The 19,917-nt window shown below is 40.2% G+C and overlaps 1 protein-coding gene across 1 annotated transcript in view; it reads right to left on the bottom strand.

Annotated features, from left to right (window-relative positions):
• LOC129816197 (rho GTPase-activating protein 6-like) overlaps positions 1-11,620 on the bottom strand; it is a 74,151-nt gene extending 62,531 nt beyond the window's left edge. Inside the window, exon 1 of the mRNA XM_055870436.1 lies at positions 10,900-11,620. Within this exon, the coding sequence (XP_055726411.1) occupies positions 10,900-11,325 (426 nt within the window). The 5' untranslated portion in view covers positions 11,326-11,620. The remainder of the gene's footprint in view (positions 1-10,899) is intronic.
• Between the last annotated feature and the right edge of the window lie 8,297 nt (positions 11,621-19,917).

The raw sequence follows: 19,917 nt of genomic DNA, 5'->3' as shown, positions 1-19,917 counted from the left end.
TAAAATATCAAGTTTGGGAGCAGCAAAACAGTGAGCGGACATCCCCTTTTTATCTCTGTAGGCTATTGTACATTATTTTAGCCAGCCCCTGTTATTATTTTGGATTTGGAGGTGCGTAAAAGCCTACATGGATGGGTTATATGCCCATCATGGAACGGGAGATGAGAGGATCCAGTGACACTCATATTTAGAAACATCTAAGTATTAAGCCATCCCCGGACCTGTAGCGGTATCGCCAGTGCTAAGGTTTACCATTGCATTAGGTTTGTTAAAATAGAGCTCTCTATACGGAAACTATACAATGATGCGTAGGGCATTGGACATCCACTTAAGAGACAACATTTAGTGTGCATGCATGGTACATCTAGGTGAGGTGGACATTACGTATGCCAAAATAATGTACCTTACAGAAACAGAATATCTGTGGACATTGTAATGACTCTTAGATCTTGGTCTGAACCTTTAACAACCCAATGGAAAGCTTCACATACTGCCGTTACTTTGTCCTAAACAAAGACCAGAGGTTACAGGACATACTGTACCTCTCATAAAAGGAGAGAAAGTGGGAACTGCAGGCTTTAGTAGGGGGCTGCGGTGCAGGGTTTCATACAACGGGGAAAACAATGTCAAACTGGCTTCACTGTTGTTATTGGGTCAGTCCAAAGTCTCTTAGATACAGCAGGAACAAACGACCACAGTCGCATATTATGACACCTTGGACCTAACACGTGACTGTGGTTAGTGACCTGAAATGACATGTACAGTTGAAGTCTGAAGTTGACATACACTTAGGTTGGAGTCATTAAAACTTGTTTTTCAACCACTCCATTAATTTCTTGTTAAGAAACTATAGTTTTGGCAAGTCGGATAGAACATCTACTTTGTGCATGACACAAGTCATTTTTCCAACAATTGATACAGAGAGATTATTTCACTTATAATTGACTTTATCACAAATCCAGTGAGTCAGAAGATTACATACACTAAGTTGACTGTGCCTTTAAACAGCTTGGAAAATTCACAAAAATTATGTCATGGCTTTAGAAGCTTCTGATAGTCCAATTGACATCATTTGAGTCTGTGGATGTGTTTCAAGGCCTACCTTCAATCTCAGTGCATCTTTGTTTGACTTCATGGTAAAATCAAAAGAAATCAGCCAAGACCTCAGAAAAAAATGTGTAGACCTCCACAAGTCTGGTTCATCCTTGGAAGCAATTTCCAAACACCTGAAGGTACCACGTTCATCTGTACAAACAATAGTACGCAAGTATAAACACCATGGGACCACGCAGCCGTCATACTGATCAGAAAGGAGACGCGTTCTGTCTCCTAGAGATGAACGTACTTTTGTGCGAAAAGTGCAAATCAATCCCAGAACAACAGCAAAGGACCTTGTGAAGATGCTGGAGGAAGCAGGTACAAAGTATCTATATCCACAGTAAAACAAGTACTATATCGACATAACCTGAATGGCCGCTCAGCAAGGATGAAGCCAGTGCTCCAAAACCTCCATAAAAAAAAACAGACTACAGTTTGCAACTGCACATTGGGACAAATATCGTCTTTTTGGAGAAATGTCCTCTGGTCTGATGAAACAAAAATAGAACTGTTTGGCCATAATGACCATCGTTATATTTGGAGGAAAAAGGGGGAGGCTTGCAAGCCGAAGAACACCATCACAAGCACGGGGGTGGTAGCATCATGATGTGGTGGTCCTTTGCTGCAGGAGGGACTGGTGTACTTCACAAAATAGATGGCATCATGAGAAAGGAAAATTATGTAGATATATTGAAGCAACATCTCAAGACATTAGTCAGGAAGTTAAAGCTTGGTCGCAAATGGTTCTTCAAATGGACAATGACCCCAAGCATACTTCCAACATTGTGGCAAAATGGCTTAAGGACAACAAGTCAAGGTATTGGAGTGGCCATCACAAAGCCCTGACCTCAATCCCATAGAAAATTGGTGGGCAGAAATGAAACAGCGTGTGTGAGCAAGGAGGCCTACAACCTGACTCAGTTACAGCAGCTCTGTCAGGTGGAATGGGCCAAAATTCACTCAACTTATTGTGGGAAGCTTGTGGAAGGCTACCCAAAATGTTGGACCTAAGTTAAACAATTTAAAGGCAATGCTACCAAATTATAATTGAGTGTATATAAACTTCTGACCCACTGGGAATGTGATGAAAGAAATAAAAGCTGAAATAAATCATTCTCTCTACTATTATTCTGACATTTCACATTCTTAAAATAAAGTGGTGATCCTAACTGACCTAAGACAGGGGCTTTTTACTAAGATTAAATGTCAGGAATTGTGAAAAACTGAGTTTAAATGTATTTGGCTAAGGTGTATGTAAACTTCCCACTTCAACTGTACCTAAAGTTTGTTAGTCTTGTCAGTTTACGGACCTAACTCCACACTGACCATGGTCATGTAAATCTGTAGAATCTCACACCAAGGTGCCCTTATTTTAACTGAACTGGCTACACTGTTGTCTGGATTGGCCTCTGCTGTTCTACCACATTCTTGGGCAATGAAGCAAATGGTAGCACTGGCACTTGACTCACACTCCCAAGAGCTTTCAACTATTATTAAATAGCATTGAAGAAGGTAAAAAATGAATAAGTATATGCATAAATCTGATTAAACATTGGTAATGAACATCTGTGCTTCATAACAATATAATGCCAACTACATAGCTACAGTAAGTCACAAATAAAATATTCAATCATTACCATTGATGAGTCAGAATTCAACTAATTTTAATCCAGAAGCCAAATTTAATTGATTCATCATGTAGATTCCATTTTGAATCAGTGTTTTAAGGTAACACAACATTTACTTAATGTTACCTAGATATAACACGAGGAAATATACATAATGCCCACTAATCAACTTCAATGTGGTGTTGTAAACACTGGCAGCTGCTTTTCAGAGCATGAGCACCATGTAAGATATACAGTCCCAATGGCACAATAAATCCTATTAAGTATTCCACTGTCATAGACCTACTCCCCCTGCTATAAATCAGCCTCAATCGGATTTACATTGATTACATTTCTGAGGGATCTGGCTTTGGGTTCGGAGCCCTTGCTGATGACTGTGGTATGAAGAAACCAGAAGCCTGGTCTTCATTAAAACCTATCATAATGTCACCCTTTCAATACATCTTGGTAATGCTAAATAAACAGTACACCCGTGGATACCTTCTTAGGGTCGTGCTGCTACTGGGACTTGATGTGCACAGAAATCCCTCCATTTATCATTCACCTTTAAGGATTGCCACTGAATTAGTGAGCTGTTCTGGCTTCTCATGTCTGTTGGACACTCTAAATAGCACTGTAAAAGGCATCTTCGGCATTAAACAACCTACAAGAAGTAAACAGCCTTCTGCTTTTGTTAAGCCTGAACTACCCCTAGTGACCTAAGGGTTTGTGCTCCAGAGGAGAGCTCCAGAGGAGTGTGACATTATGACATGACACCAGTAAAGCCTAAATCCTTGGCTAAGACCATCATTAAATTAGCAATACTTACTCCAGTCCCATGTCACACATGGCAGAGCAATTCACCTGCTAAATGTAGCTTAGCTGCAGTAGCAACAACAACAACTGTATTGTCAGACACTTTCATGATCCTAAAGCACTGATGTGTCTTGGGAACAGGTGAGTAGAAGCTACATTCATTACCAGTACAGATCTGTACTGGACATTCTGCACATTCTTACAACAAAGAATATTTAAATCCACGGTCAAAAGGTGACCAACTCAGAGCAGGACATGCAGCTACACTCTTTGAGAAAAGGGTTCCAAAAGGGTCCTTAGGCTGTCCCCATAGGAGAACCCTTTTAGGTTCCAGGTAGAATCCTCTTTAGTTCCACTCTTACGGACAAAACACATGATTTCACGTGATATTTCCACGTCTTGCACAAGTTTGCAGAAAGTATTCAGACCCCTTGACTTCTTCCACATACTCGAAATTGAGCTCAGGTGCATCCTGTTTCCATTGATCATCCTTGAGATGTTCCTACAACTTGATTGGAGCCCACCTGTGGTATATTCAATTGATTGGACATGATTTGAAAAGGCACACACCTGTCTATATAAAGGTGCCACAGTTGACAGTGCATGTCAGAGCAAAAATCAAGCCATGAGGTTGAAGGAATTGTCTGTAGAGCTCCGAGACAGGATTGGGTTGAAGCACAGATCCAGGGAAGGGTACCAAAAATTGTCTGCAGCATTGAAGGTCCCCAAGAACACAGTGGCCTCCATCATTGTTGTTTGGAACCACCAAGACTCTTCCTGGAGCTGTCCACCCGGCCAAACTGAGCAATCATGGGAGAGAGTTCCTCTGTGGAGATGGTAGAACGTTCCAGAAGGACAACCATCTCTGCAGCACTCCAACAATCAGGCCTTTAATGGTAGAGTGGCCAGACGGAAGACACTCCTCAGTAAAAAGCACATGACAGTCTGCTTGGAGTTTGCCAAAAGGCACCTAAAGGACTCTCAGACCATGAAAAATAAGATTCTCTGGTCTGATGAAACCAAGATAAAACTATTTGGCCTGAAGGCCAAGCGTCACGTCTGGAGGAAACCTGGCACCATCCCAACGGTGAAGCATGGTGGTGGCATTATCATGCTGTGGGAATGTTTTTCAGTGGCAGGGACTGGGAGACTAGTCAGGATTGAGGGAAAGATGAATGGAGCAAAGTAGAGAGAGATCCTTGATGAAAACCTGCTCCAGAGCGCTCAGGACCTCAGACTTGGGCGGACATTCACCTTCCAACGGGACAACAACCCTAAGCACACAGCCAAGACAATGCAAGAGTGGCTTCGGGACAAGTCTCTGAGGCCGGACATCGCAGGAGAGACCTGAAAATAGCTGTGCAACGTCTCTCCACATCCAACCTGACAGAGCTTGAGAGGATCTGCAGAGAAGAATGGGAGAAACTCCCCAAATACAGGTGTGCCATGCTTCTAGCGTCATACCCAAGAAGACTCGAGGCTGTAATCCCTGCCAAAGGTGCTTCAACAAAGTACTGAGTATAGGGTCTGAATACTTATGGAAATGTGATACTTCAGTTTTACATTTTTTATACATTTGCAAAAATGTCTAAAAACCTGTTTTTGCTTTGTCATTATGGGGTACTGTGTTCAGATTGATGAGGGTAAAAAACGATTTAATCAATTTTAGAATAAGTTAGTTGAAATGTTAGTTGAACATAATTGTTAGTTGAACATAATTTAGCTGAACAGCAATAACACATTGAATTGCACATTCCAAAAACACATTTTCACATGAAACACATGATAACATGTAACTATTCTTATCCATTGCTGTTCATTTTGTGGTAAATTTTACAGTCATTATACGATAAATTTCTACAGTAATAGGATACTGTTTTAGTGTATTGCTATATATTTACTGTCAATCGCAATACACTTGGGCCCTTCCTGAAAATTAACTTGGCATGCCTCCAATGAAATTGCATTTAAACTTATAACCTAACCTAGCCTACTTTAGATGTGCTTATGCAACAAACTGTTTAAAAAATCCTGTAATTTTACAGTAAGTTACCGGCTACTGAGTTGCGGTGAAAATAGTGAAAACAACTTTTAATGCATTTCTACAGCTAAACTGTATTTTTCTGAGTAAATATACAACAACAAACTGTATTCAGGAAGTACACAGAAATGTGTATTTATTTATTTTCAATATCTTAAAATTAGGAATTGGATTTTGGTTTACTTTCTGAATTGAATGGAACTTAAAGGAAAAATCCACCCAAAATCACTAGTTCATATGCTTTACAGTGTTAAATAACACTAACATGTGAGAACAACGTTTTTTTGTGAACAAATGTTTAATTTTGTCATTATAATAAAGTTGGTATCAACGTGAAAAACATTTTTGAAATCTGTTGCAGCGCACGTCAACTACAAAACCCACAATGCAATGCTATCTCTATGGCCTGGTTGACTAGCTAGCAGCTACACACAATAATACCAAAGTTAATATCAGCATGTGAAGGAGCTAGTTAGTTGTAAAATAACCTAAACAAACTGCACTATCAATTTAGGAGTCAACAATCGCATCATGTTCAACCTGAAGATTGTGGTGCCGCGCAGAGAAGAGTGTGACTTTCGCAAAGGCCATGCAATACAACCTGGACTGAAGAGGCAGACAAATGATAGAAATGTGGTGGACCCTCTATTAAATTACACATTTCTCGAGGTAGGTATAGGAACATAGCAAAAATATGAACAGTGGCTTATTTGAGAGAAGGCAACCTCCCGTGTTATGACATCAGCCAGTATTGAAATCTGACATGCATGATCGATGTTTTCGAAAATGTAAAAATCGTATTCCTATTAAATTCCAGTATAGTGAGAGCAGCTTTTTTGCAACGCTAAATAATACCAGACAAATTTCTGTCTGCTTGAATGCCAATAGCTCAGATACACATGAAATTACTCGGAAATCGATAGAACATACAGTACCAGTCAAAAGTTTGGAAACACCTACTTATTCAAGGGTTTTTCTTTATTTTTTATATTTTCTACATTGTAGAATAACAGTGAAGATATCAAAACTATGAAATAACACATGGAATCATGTAGTAACCAAAAAAGTGTATTTTAATAAATATTTTATATTTGAGATTCTTCAAAGTAACCATCCTTGGTCAAATAGCCCTTACACAGCCTGAAGATGTATTTTGGGTCATTGTCCTGTTGAAAAACAAATAATAGTCCCACTAAGCGCAAACCAGGTGGGATGGTATATCGCTGCAGATTGCTGTGGTAGCCATGCTGGTTAAGTGTGACTGAATTCTAAATAAATCACTAATAGTGTCACCAGCAAAGCACCCCCACACCATCACACCTCATCCTCCATACTTCACGGTGGAAACCACACATGCAGAGATCCGTTCACCTACTCTGCGTCTCACAAAGACATGGCGGTTGGAACCAAAAATCTCAAATTTGGACTCATCAGACCGATGGACAGATTTACACCGGTCTAATGTACATTGCTTGTGTTACTTGGCCCAAGCAAGTCTCTTCTTATTATTGGTGTCTTTTAGTACTGGTTTCTTTGCAGTAATTCAGGAATGAAGGCCTGATTCACGGAGTCTCCTCTGAACAGTTGATGTTGAGATGTGTCTGTTACTTCACTCTGTGAAGCATTTATTTGGGTTACAATCTGAGGTGCAGTTAACTATAATGCACTTATCCTCTGCAACAGATGTAACTCCGGGTCTTTTTTCCTGTGGCGGTCCTCGTGAGAGCCAGTTTCATCATAGTGCTTGATGGTTTTTGCAACTACACTTGCAGAAACTTTTTAAGTTCTTCACATTTTCCGGATTGACTGACCTTCATTTCTTAAAGTAATGATGGACTGTCATTTTTCTTTGCTTATTTGAGCTGTTCTTGCCATAATATGGACTTTGTCTTTTACCAAATAGGGCTATATTCTGTATACCACCCCTACCTTGTCACAACACAACTGATTGGCTCAAACGCATTAAGAAGGAAAGAAATTCTACAAATTAACTTTTAACAGGGTACACCTGTTAATTGAAATTCATTCCACCTCATGAAACTGGTTGAGAGAATGCCAAGAGTGTGCAAAGCTGTCAACAAGGCAAAGGGTGGCTACTTTGAAGAATTTCAAATATAAAATATATTTTGATTTGTTTAACACGTTTCTGGTTACTACTTGATTCCATATGTGTTATTTAATAGTTTTGATGTCTTCACTATTTTTCTACAATGTAAAAATAAAGAAAAACCCTGGAATGAGTAGGTGTGTCCAAACGTTTGACTGGTACTGTAGCTCAGAGATAAACAAAAACAATATAACATTAAAAATGTTCATTGACCTCAACATTGCTTAGCACACTTGGGACTCAACCACACATAGGATTTGAACTCACAACCTCTTAGCTTGTAGAGTCACAAGCTTGACGTAAGCATTGAGTGCTAGGAATATGGGACCAATTACTAAACATTTTTAACTACTTTAATACACATAAGTGAATTTGTCCCAATACCTTTGGTCCCCTAAAATGGGGGGACTATGTAAAAAAAAGTGGTGTAATTTCTAAACAGTTCACACTGATATGGATGACAATAACCTCAAATAAAGGCTGACAATCTGTACTTTAACCTCATAGTCATTGCATCATTTCAAATCTAAAATGCTGAAGTACAGAGCCAAAACAACCAAAAATGTGTCATTGTCCCAATAATTATGGAGGGCACATAACAGGGCTAGATGACGGTGCAATTTCCTTTTTCCCCTTTTCCCATTTCCCCTTTTTTGTGAACAAATGTGCTATACACTTTCCAAAGAGTAGCCACGTTTCCATCCAACCATTTCATACAGATTAATTACCTGATGCATGAAAAAGGTCATGACCGGGCTGATGGAAACATCAAATGCCAGTACAATTTTATAAATGTCGAAAGACAATTTGTTCGTTCAACATGGTGGGATCTTTTTGTGATGTCATATGTTGTGTGGTCCTCCCACTACGACTCGGGAAAGCATGCAGTTTATTTGTCTACAGATTAAATAAATGATGATGAATTTCACACGGTGGTGAAAAAAAGTCAGTTGGATGGAACCCCATCTCCGGTGGGAAAATGTGCAAATTGGATGGATGGATGGATGGATGGATGGATGCACGTATTGCATGCAGACTTTCAAATATTCAAATTGAAAATTTGGCGCAAGTTGGATGGAAACCTGGCTTGTGAAAGGCAGCAATACGCAACATACCGTCTAGTCTGCCGGAAAGCCACATGAAGAAGAAGAATAAAAAGAAGAAGAAGATGAAGGTTAAGCACTTCTTTTAACATTGTCAGTTGTGCAACATTTTTTAAGAACTTAACGGTCATGAACAGTCAAAATCATGTTTTCATGATTTGGATGATATTTGAAGGAAACCAGATGAAAGTATGATGACCAAAATATGAAAATGTCTGTTGCTTCTACATTGATAAAGTTTGATTATAAAGTTACTGGTTCATGTCAAACACTTGGATTCATTATTAAGGGGGCAAGGTGACATCACCTTAACTCTCATTTTAATACACCAAGGGTACTACGATATTCTCTTACAGAATTTAAATAAGTACCGCTTTGTAACCAACATCTGAGAAGGCTTGTTTGCAGATGGGCATTGTTTATATAGCTACTGGTGCCAAAATTTGAATGTAGTGTGTCAGCAAATATAATTAAAAGTTGACCCTATTGATCTATGGGAAAGATACTTGTATTTTTGCCCTTTCCTCTGTGTCTGGTCTTAGTTAGTTACTGTGAACCGCATCACAAGAGACATGCCAAACGGGAGATGTATAAAAAAATATATATATACTGTATATATAGTTGATGCAAATTCAATGTTGGTTGAGTTGCTTTGTGTATCACCAAATTAGCTTGAGATATTTTTTACGGCAATCTGCTCACTGCATCCACATTGCTTGACATAGGCATTTCAAAGAGCTGTCAGTCAAGGCTAGCTCATTAATATATTTCCCCACCCACTGGGAGACTAGTCAGGATCGAGGGGAAGATGAACGGAGCAAAATACAAAAAGATCCTTGATGAAAACCTGCTCCAAAGCACACAGGACCTCAGACTGGGGCGAAGGTTCACCCTCCAACAGGACAACAACCCAGCCAAGACAACACAGGAGTGGCTTCGGGACAAGTCTCTGAATGTCGTTGAGTGGCCCAGGCAAAGCCTGGACTTGAACCTGATCAAACATCTCTGGACAGGGAAAGGGGGATACCTAGTCAGTTGTACAACTAAAATGTGTCATCTGCATTTAACACAACCCCTCTGGTGTGCGGGGGACATCCACGTCATCCGCACCTAGGGAACAGTGGGTTAACTGCCTTGCTCAGAGGCAGAACAACACATTTTTTACCTTGTCAGCTCGGAGATTCGATCCAGCAACCTTTCGGTTCATGGCCTAATGCTCCTACCCGCCAGACTACCTGCCATCCAGAAAATAGCTGTGCAGCGACTCTCCACATCCAACCTGACAGAGCTTGAGAGGATCTTCAGAGATGAATGGGAGAAACTCCCCAAATACAGGTGTGCCAAGCTTGTAGCGTCATACCCAAGAAGACTCAAGGCTGTAATCACTGCCAAAGGTGCTTCAACAAAGCACCGAGTAAAGGGTCTGAATACTTATGTAAATGTGATATTTCAGTGTTTTATTTGTTATAAATTTGCAAAATTTCTAAAAACCTATTTTTGCTTTGTCATTATGGGAGTTGTGTGTAGATTGATGAGGGAAAAAAGCAATTTATTACATTTTAGAATAAGCCTGTAATGTAACAACATTTGGTAAATGTTAAGGGACTATAGGCTACAACTACAGTTTCTATAGGCTATACAGCTATAGGCTACAGGTTTTTGATATGGCACATCCACCTTTGTCAGACAGCAGTTTTGTGGTGACATCGTACTGTCTAATTGACATCCTATTGCTCAATTGTGAGTGTTTCAGACAGACTAACAAATATACAATTGAAAGTTAGAATGGAAATTTCCCAGGAAAACAGCTGTAAATATTACTGATGACTCTATACATGTTTTTGAACCTTGTAATTGACTGTTACACTGTAAAACTAGGTGGTCATGTCACCATACCACTACAAAGCTACTACTTCCACCTCGATCTTCAATCATAATCAACATCATCATCACCATCACCATCAGCTCTACTAAATAACTATAGTAAGCTTCATTCATGTGCTTATCGCTGTGTAATACAACCTGTTGTCTACATCATGGACAGTTTTGATCAACAAGAATATAATCATGATCACCATCATCACCAACAACAACATCAATAAAACTGTAATTTTAAGACTTGCTTACTTCAGATTTCCATGCAGCATTTGAATGAGGGATGGATGGTTGAGATGGCTTCTTTTGAAGCCACTTTCTAGGTGAAAATAAGGTGTTTGAGCTTCCGGTTGGAGTACAGGGGCTTCTTTTAGTGGCTTTTGAATCATTGTCGAAATGGCCAGAAGTATCCAAATATATTGACAGGCTTGAGGATGCAGATTGACAGTGTTTAACTCCGGCTGTAAGGCGCGCATCTAGTTTGGAGATGCTTTCGTTTGAGGCTCGGAGCGACTTTTGATCATCTGCTTGACCAGATGTCCCATCCGGTTCAGTCCCGTAGCGTTTTATCAAAGCTGGGTCCAAACTTAAAGTCTTTCTCAGTCTCCGTTTGGACCTTGTTTTGGATGTTGGCGAGGAGCATAAGAAAACGCTGCTCAGCAACCCTTGCGCGGACATATCAGTATTCTTAACGTTTCACAAAGTAACCTATGCTACTATATCGAGTTCATTAAAGCGATCAGAGATTATATGGTTACCTTGAATAAACATAATCACATGCCTTCCGTTCTCAGTGGTAAGGCTGGCTACCTGTTGCGCCCCATACGACCCTGATATTCAACCAAGAAACCCCACAAACAAAAGTAATTCGCTCAGCTATAGTTCTTCTTTGTTAGTTCTTCCTTTTCATGATTTACATGAACAGGGATGGTAGTACAGTTTCACAACCGTGGACTCTTGCGCGTCACCAAGCTTCGCCCTTCTGAGTAATAAGAAATAGATGCATGCATCTGACTCATCGCATGAGAACCGCTCTACTCCCAATCCCGCCACCGTCATAATTAAATGTGATTTCACATCCATAAAATATATTGGAATATAATAGAATAAGATGTGGTTTTGTGGGGTACACTGAGGAGAAAATGAAGGTTCTTCCTCAGTTCTTAAGGTTCCGTGGATAACTATTTAATAGCCTACAGCAAATCGGCCAGTGTTAAAGGCCCAGTGCAGTCAAAACGTGATTTTTTTTGTTTAATATATATTGTTTTATATACACACTGTTGGAATAATACTGTGGAATAGTAAAAATGATGATAATACCCTTTTAGTGTAACAGCTGTTTGAAAAGAGCGCCTGCAATTTCAGCCTATTTTAGTGGGATTGAGTTTTGGCCTGCCTGGTTACATCACCAGGCGGTAAATTAGTTGATAGACAAATAATTTAGTTCTAAACCTCTGCCAATAACAGCTAGTTTTCAGTTTTCCCCTCCCCACTCAGACTACTCCCAGACAGTCCTAGTAAAATTATTGCTTGAGAAACATATCATTCCAAAATCATGGGCATTAATATGGAGTTGGTCCCCCTTTGATGCTATAACAGCCTCCAATCTTCTGGAAGGCTTTCCACAAGATGTTGGAACATTGCTGAGTGGACTTGCTTCCATTCAGCCACAAGAGCATTAGTAAGGTCGGACACTGATGTTGGGTGATTAGGCCTGGCTCGCAGTCGGCGTTCCAATTCATCCCAAAGGTGTTCAATGGGGTTGAAGTCAGGGCTCTGTGCAGGCCAGTCAAGTACTTCCACATTGATCTTGACAAACCATTTCTGTAAGGAAAGGGCCTTCCCCAAACTGTTGCAACAAAGTTGGAAGCACAGAATTGTCTAGAATGTCATTGTATGATGTAGCGTTAATATTTCCCTTCACTGGAGCTAAGGGGCATAGCCCGAACCATGAAAAACAGCCCCAGACCATTATTCCTCTGCCACCAAACTTTACAGTTAGTACTATGCATTCGGGCAGGTAGTGTTTTCCTGGAATCCGCCAAACTCAGATTCGTCCGTCGGACTGATAGATGGTGAACACGTTTCCTCTGCTCCAGAGTCCAATGACTGTGAGCTTTACACCACTCCAGCCGATGCTTGGCACTGCGCATGATGATCTTAGCCTTGTGTGCGGCTCCTGACAAACAGTTATTGTGCTGATGTTGCTTCCAGAGGCAGTTTGGAACTTGGTAGTGAGTCCCGTTCCCGTGCAGTCCCGTTCTGTGAGCTTGTGTGGCCTACCACTTCGCAGCTGAGCTGTTATTGCTCTTAGACATTTCCACTTCACAAATACAGCACTTACTGGGGAAAATCTAGCAAGGCAGAAATTTGACGAACTGACTTGTTGGAAAGGTGGCATCCTATGACGGTGCCACATTGAAAGTCACTAAGCTATTCAGTATAGGCCATTCTACTGCCAATGTTTGTCTATAATAATTGCATGGCTGTGTGCTCGATTTCATACAGCTGTCAGCAACGGGTGAATTTGACGTGGCATCCATATACCTGCATTTTTATAGAATATTTTTGTTTCTTTTTAACAATTTTATATGTAAACGATCACAGTAAGGTACTTAATATTGTTACACAGAAATGATTTGAAGTTGAGATTGGTCTGCATTGGGCCTTTAAAGATACACTATGCAGAAATCTCTCCACCATTTCATGGTGGCTAAAATTCAAATAATTCACCAAATTTTAGTTTATGTGACAAAACAAGCAAGCTGTGAAGTATATTTTCCATAACCAAAACCATTGCATTTTCAGCTGTTTGATGCTGGTGTACAAAACCTCAAGTAAAAGACACAAAATTGTAACTTAAGAACAGGAAGCATAGAAATAGCACACATAGAATAGATATGCTGCTTCTTAGACTTGCTTTCAATGAGAATGACAGATCTATAACTCACCTTTCTATGTGAAAATTGGTCGGTCACACAAAAAGTTTCATATACCAGCTTTAACTAGTTTAGATTTTTATTGTAACATTTCCAGTGTTGATTCAAGAGATTAAGACTACATTACTGTAAACTTTACAGTGTAGTGTTGGTGTTAATCAGCGGAAGAAAAAGTACCCAATTGTAATACTTGAGTAAAATTAAAGATACCTTAATTGACTCAAATAAAAGTGAAAGTCACCCAGTAAAATACTACTTGAGTAAAGATCTAAAAGTATTTGGTTTTAAATATACAAAAGACCAGCAGACAGCTCGGACACCCATGCATACCCCACAAGACATGCCACCAGAGGTCTCTTCACAGTCCCCAAGTCCAAAGCAGACTATGGGAGGCGCACAGTACTACATAGAGCCGTGACTACATGGAACTCTATTCCACATCAGGTAACTGATGGAAGCAGTATAATCAGATTTTAAAAAACAGATCAAAATACACCGTATGGAACAACAGGGACTGTGAAGCAACACAATCATAGGCACAGACACATGTATACACACATGAAAACATACGCACCATACACACACATACACATGGATTTTGTGCTGTAGATATGTGGTAGTGGAGGAACGGCCTGAGGGCACACACTTAGTGTGATGTCAAATTGGTTATGAATGTATTGTAATGTTTTTAAAATTGTATAACTGCCTTAATTTTGCCGGACCCCAGGAAGAGTAGCTGCTGCCTTGGGGGGATCCATAATAAAAACAAATACAAATGTAAAAGTACAAATGAAAATATACTTAACTATCAAAAGTAAAAGTACAAGTATAAATCCTTTCAAATTCCTTATATTAAGCAAAGCAGATGGCCACATATTCTAGTTGTTTTTATTTACAGGGGCACACTCCAACACTCAGATATCATTTACAAATGAAGCATGTGTTTAGTGAGTTCGCCATATCAGATGCAGTAGGGATGACCAGGGATGTTCTCTTGATTGTGTGTGAATTAGACCATTTTACGGTCCTGCCAAGCATTCAAAATGTAACGAGTACTTTTGGGTGTAAGGGAAAATGTATGGTGTAAAAAGTACATAATTTTCTTTTGGAATGTAGTGAAGTAAAAGTAAAAGTTGTCAAAAATATAATTAGTAAAGTAAAGTACAGATAACCAAAAAAACGACTTAAGTAATACTTGAAAGTATTTTTACTTTAGTACTTTACAACACTGGCGCTACCAAAACCATGCCCATCATTATCATATTTCCCAGTATGATCTATTGCAGGTCGATTGATTAACTGATCTTATGCTACTAAAATATAAATAACATACATTTTCTAAACTATTCCAATCTTTTAATTGGACTTATTGCACCTGTTACTGAAATGATTGTTCCAGTTTAGATGTTAAAGGTAATAGTCTTCCCAATCCTGACAGTCATTCTGAATGCAGGTAGCGAAAAAAAAAAAAAAAAAAAGTTGGATATCCCCACTCTGGTACTCCAATAGGAATTACACATCACTTTGCAAGCCAGCATAATGTGACTTGCAGGCCTGATGTAGCCTGTAAACTATGAGTTTCTGGTCACTGTATTATGGTAAAACAAGGCCCTCAAAAGAAGTCCTAATGAATATATCTTAACATTTTTTAAATGAATGAATGCAACAACCATCTCTCTGTCACTAGCGAACACAATCATGGGTGGAACTGTTAGAATTTGCTTGAAAGGTACCCTGGTAAAAATGCAAATAAGGCTTAAAACCCAACACAAGGGCTATTCAATTCCGGTCCTGGAGGGCCGAAACATTTCTGGTTTTGGATGTTTTGTATGTTTCTTCAAAGATCCATCCCATTAATGGTTCTTCAGAGACCCTTAAATGGTTCCCCTATGGCATTGCTCTCAAGAACGTTATTTGGTTCCAACTTGCACCTTTATTTTTAAGATTGTAAGTGTACTTCATAATTTCTGTCACGACTTCTGCTGAAGTCGAAGCCTCTCCTTGTTCGGGTGGTGCTCGGCGGTCAACGTCACCTGTCTTCTAGCCATCATTGATCCATTTTTCATTTTCCATTGGTTTTGTCTTGTCTTCCTACACATCCGGTTTCAATTCCACTCCTTACCTGTTGTGTATTTAACCCTCTGTTTCCCCTCATGTCTTTGTCAGAGATTGTTTGATGTTCAGTTTTGTGTTGTTTGTATTGGTGTGCGACGGGTCCTCGTACGCACTTTGTTTTATTGTTATTATAGTTTTGGAGTTATGTTTTATTTATTGTTATTAAACAACTCCATTACCTTAAGTTTGATTCTCCTGCGCCTGACTTCCCTGCCACCTATACACCTATGCACACGACAATTTCAGTCATCTTAATATTTCCCTTCAATAATCAAAAAAGAATACTGTACAAGGTTCCTTAAAGTTAAGTATGTTGATATAGCCATTTCCAAAGGAAGAGCAATAATTCCTTTAATATGTTATCATTTGGCTCTGACTGGATTCAAACTCGCCACTTAGCTCACCAGCATGTCAACTTTGGTAGAGCCTTTTTCCCTTGGAGTAAAGCTGCTGCTGCTGCTGCTGCTGCTGAGATATTTGGCAAATATGGGAACAGTCTCTTCCTGTGTAAACCCTAGGGAAAGGACACATCGGATAACATAGCTTGTGAACCAGGACTGTATAGCTCTGATTAACATTAATCAGATACTGGAAACCACTAACAGATATCAGAAGAGATTATAAGAGTTGCTTTTCGTTTGAGCCACTTATTTGCTCACAAGGTTTAGAGTAAGACCCCTGAATGTTCCAATCAGACTTCCCATTATGTCATTCCCTCTAGCAGGGGTAGACAATTCCAATCCCCAAGGGCCTGATTGGAGTCACAGTTTTACCCCAGCCACAGATAACACACCTGACTCCAATAATCACCTAATCATGATCTTCAGTTTATAATGCAATTTGATTAATCAGCTGTATTTGCTAGGGATGGAGAAAAAGCAGGCCCTCGAGGACTGGAGTTGCCCACCCCTGCTACAGGATAACTACTTTTTGAGGAGCTTACATCCATTGACCTTCTTAACCTACCGACCTATAGGCTATGGGTAGAGTTGGACACTGTATAGGACAACTGTGTACTCTACGGCACCATGCACTTCCCTGTACAAAGTAGTACAAGTTTTAAATGTAAAATGTACATATATTTGCTGTACATCTGAAGCCATTTAGGATCCACAGGTTAAACATAAACATCCAACAATAACAGTCCATTATGAATGGGAAAACTACAGGAAATAGGAAATACAGTACACAATATATACAAAAGTATGTGGACACCCCATCAAATTAGTGGATTTGGCTATTTCAGCCATATCCGTTGCTGGCAGATGTATAAAATTGAGCACACAGCCATGCAATCTCCATAGACAAACAGAGCTCAGTGACTTTCAACGTGGCACCGTCATAGGATGCCACCTTTCCAACAAGTCAGTTCGTGAAATGTCTGCCCTGCTAAAGCTGCACAGGTCAACTGTAAGTGCTGTTATTGTGAAGTGGAAATGTCTAGGAGCAACAACAGCTCAGCCGCGAAGTGTTAGGTCACACAATCTCACAGAATGGGACCGCCGAGTGCTAAAATGGGACCGTAGCGCGTAAAAATAGGCTGTTCTCGGTTGCCTCACTACCGAGTTCCAAAGTGCCTCTGGAAGCAACATCAGCACAAAAACGGTTCGTCGGGAGCTTCATGAAATGGGTTTCCATGGCCAAGCAGCCGCACACAAGCCTAAGATCATCATGTGCAATGCAAAGCATCAGCTAGAGTGGTGTAAAGCTCGCTGCCATTGAACTTTGGAGCAGTGGAAACTAATTCTCTGGAGTGAATGAATCACGCTTCACCATCTAGCATCCGACGGACGAATCTGGGTTTGGCGGATGCCAAGGGGAACACTACCTGCCCCAATGCATAGTGCAAACTGTAAAGTTTGGTGGAGGAGGAATAATGGTCTGGGGCTGTTTTTCATGGTTCTCTTTACTGGCCCCTTAGTTCCAGTAAAGGGAAATCTTAGCACTACAGCATACAATGACATTCTAGATGATTCTGTGCTTCCTACTTTGTTGCAACAGTTTGGGGAAGGCCCTTTCCTGTTTCAGCATGACAATGCCCCTGTGCCCAAAGTCCATACAGACATGGTTTGTTGAGATCGGTGTGGACAAACTTGACTGGCCTGCAGAGCCCTGACCTCAACCCCATCGAACACCTTTGGGAGGAATTGGAATGCCGACTGCGAGCCAGGCCTCATCGCCCAACATAGACCTCACTAATGCTCTTGTGGCTGAATGGAAGCACGTCCCCGTAGCAATGTTCCAAAATGTAGTGGAAAGCCTTCCCAGAATATTGGAGGCTGTTATAGCAGCAAAGGGGGGGGACCAACTCCATATTAATGCCCATGATTTTGGAATGAGATGTTCCATGCCCACATACACTACAAGACCAAAAGTATCTATCCATATCTCTTTTACACAAGCAAAACCTTGTTTCCCCAACGTTTTGCTTCAGGGTTGGGACACTGTTTATTTAGTCTTAATGTTGGGGTGATTTGACATTACACTCATCTTGTTGGAATTTTGGAACTGGTTATTCATTCCCTTTGGTATGATGTTAGTGTTCATTAATGTCATTCATTCTCTACAGAACAGAGCCACCTTGTGGCTTTACAACAGCTAGGTTTCCATTAAAGGAAAGGTTCACCCATTTCAAAGTTACATTGTTTTTGTGCATCTCTGAGTGATGTTCTGTCGATTCCCTGGATCATTTCATGTTTTCACATGTATCTGAGTTAGCATTCAAGCAGAGAGAAATCCGTCATGTATGACGTGGCACTCTGATAAAGTGGATCTCACTAAACTAGAAGTTCATAGGGATACGACTTTTAGATTGCGAAACGTCTATCGTACGTGTCAGATTTTAATACTGGCCGATGTCATATCTCAGGAGGATGTCTTCTTTCGACTGAGCTATTGATCACATTTTTGCAATATTCCTACTTCGAGAAATGTGTAATTTAACGGAGGGTCTAGTACATTTTTCCTATTTGTCTGCCTCTTTAGTCCAGGGTGCATTGCATGGTGCCGTTGCCAGAGATACTGTATTATAGAAAGGAAATAGGAATCCAATGAATGAAGGAATGTATAACATCCCAAAGAGCAGACTGTCGACCAATCGCGTTCACTTTGTCATGCTGCGTCACGCGGTTGCTAAGCTTATCGTCATGCAACCCCTTCTCAAAGTCAGTGTATATGTAGATAAAAGTTCCTATTTTCCTCGAAAGTACGTAATGTCACGATTCCAAAGCTATACGATATGACAGATAGCAAGCTAATTATCTCACATCTCAGAAAAGATTTGTAATGTTATACTTCCTCTTGACGAAATTCGTGCTAATGTTGGGTTTTTGAGCTAGCGCCCAAAAGACTCCCATTCACTACTTGAGGAGAGCATTCCTTGTCCCAGAATCGCCCAGAATGCACCGCACGGCCCATTGAAATAGAATGGGCAACGTTTCCCATCTCCTCAAAAGTATATCTCCGTTGCGAATGTCAGACTCCACTCTGTGAGGCACATAGATGATAGATCTCAAACCAAATCCAATGTTATGTGTCACATACACGTGTTTAGCAGATGCTATTGCAGGTGTAGCGAGAGGGTTGTATTTCTAGTTCCAACAGTGCAATAATATCTAACAAGTAATATCTAACAATTTCACAACAAAACACACAATACACACTAATCTAAAGTAAAGGAATGAAATATAGAATGTTTAATTATTCGAGCGAGCAATATCAGAGGGGCATAGACTAAGATAGAAAACACTATATACATATCAGATGAGTAATGCAAAATATGTAAACATTATTAAAGTGACTAGTGTTCCATTATTAATGTGGCCAGTGATTTCAAGTCTATGTATGTAGGGCAGCAGCCTCTAAGGTGCTAGTGATGGCTATTTAACAGTCTGATGGCCTTGAGATAGAAGCTGTTTTTCATTCTCTCGGTCCCAGCTTTGATGCACCTGTACTGATCTCACGTTCTGGATGATAGCGAGTGAACAAGCAGTAGCCCCTGTGGTAGTTGTCCTTGGTGATCTTTTTGCCCTTCCTGTGACATCGGGTGTTGTAGGTGTCCTGGAGGGCAGGTAGTTTACAGCCCGACAGGATGCTCTCAATTGTGCATCTGTAAAAATTTGTGAGGGTTTTATGTGCCAAGTCAAATTTCTTTAGCCTCCTGAGGTTGAAAAGGTGGTGTTGCGCCTTTTTCACCACACTGTCTGCGTGGGTGGAC

This window comes from Salvelinus fontinalis, chromosome 19 (genome assembly GCF_029448725.1).
Source record: "Salvelinus fontinalis isolate EN_2023a chromosome 19, ASM2944872v1, whole genome shotgun sequence".
NCBI lineage: Eukaryota > Metazoa > Chordata > Actinopteri > Salmoniformes > Salmonidae > Salvelinus > Salvelinus fontinalis.
Note: the sequence above shows the minus strand (reverse complement) of the source record. Positions and strands in the feature narration are given on the sequence as shown.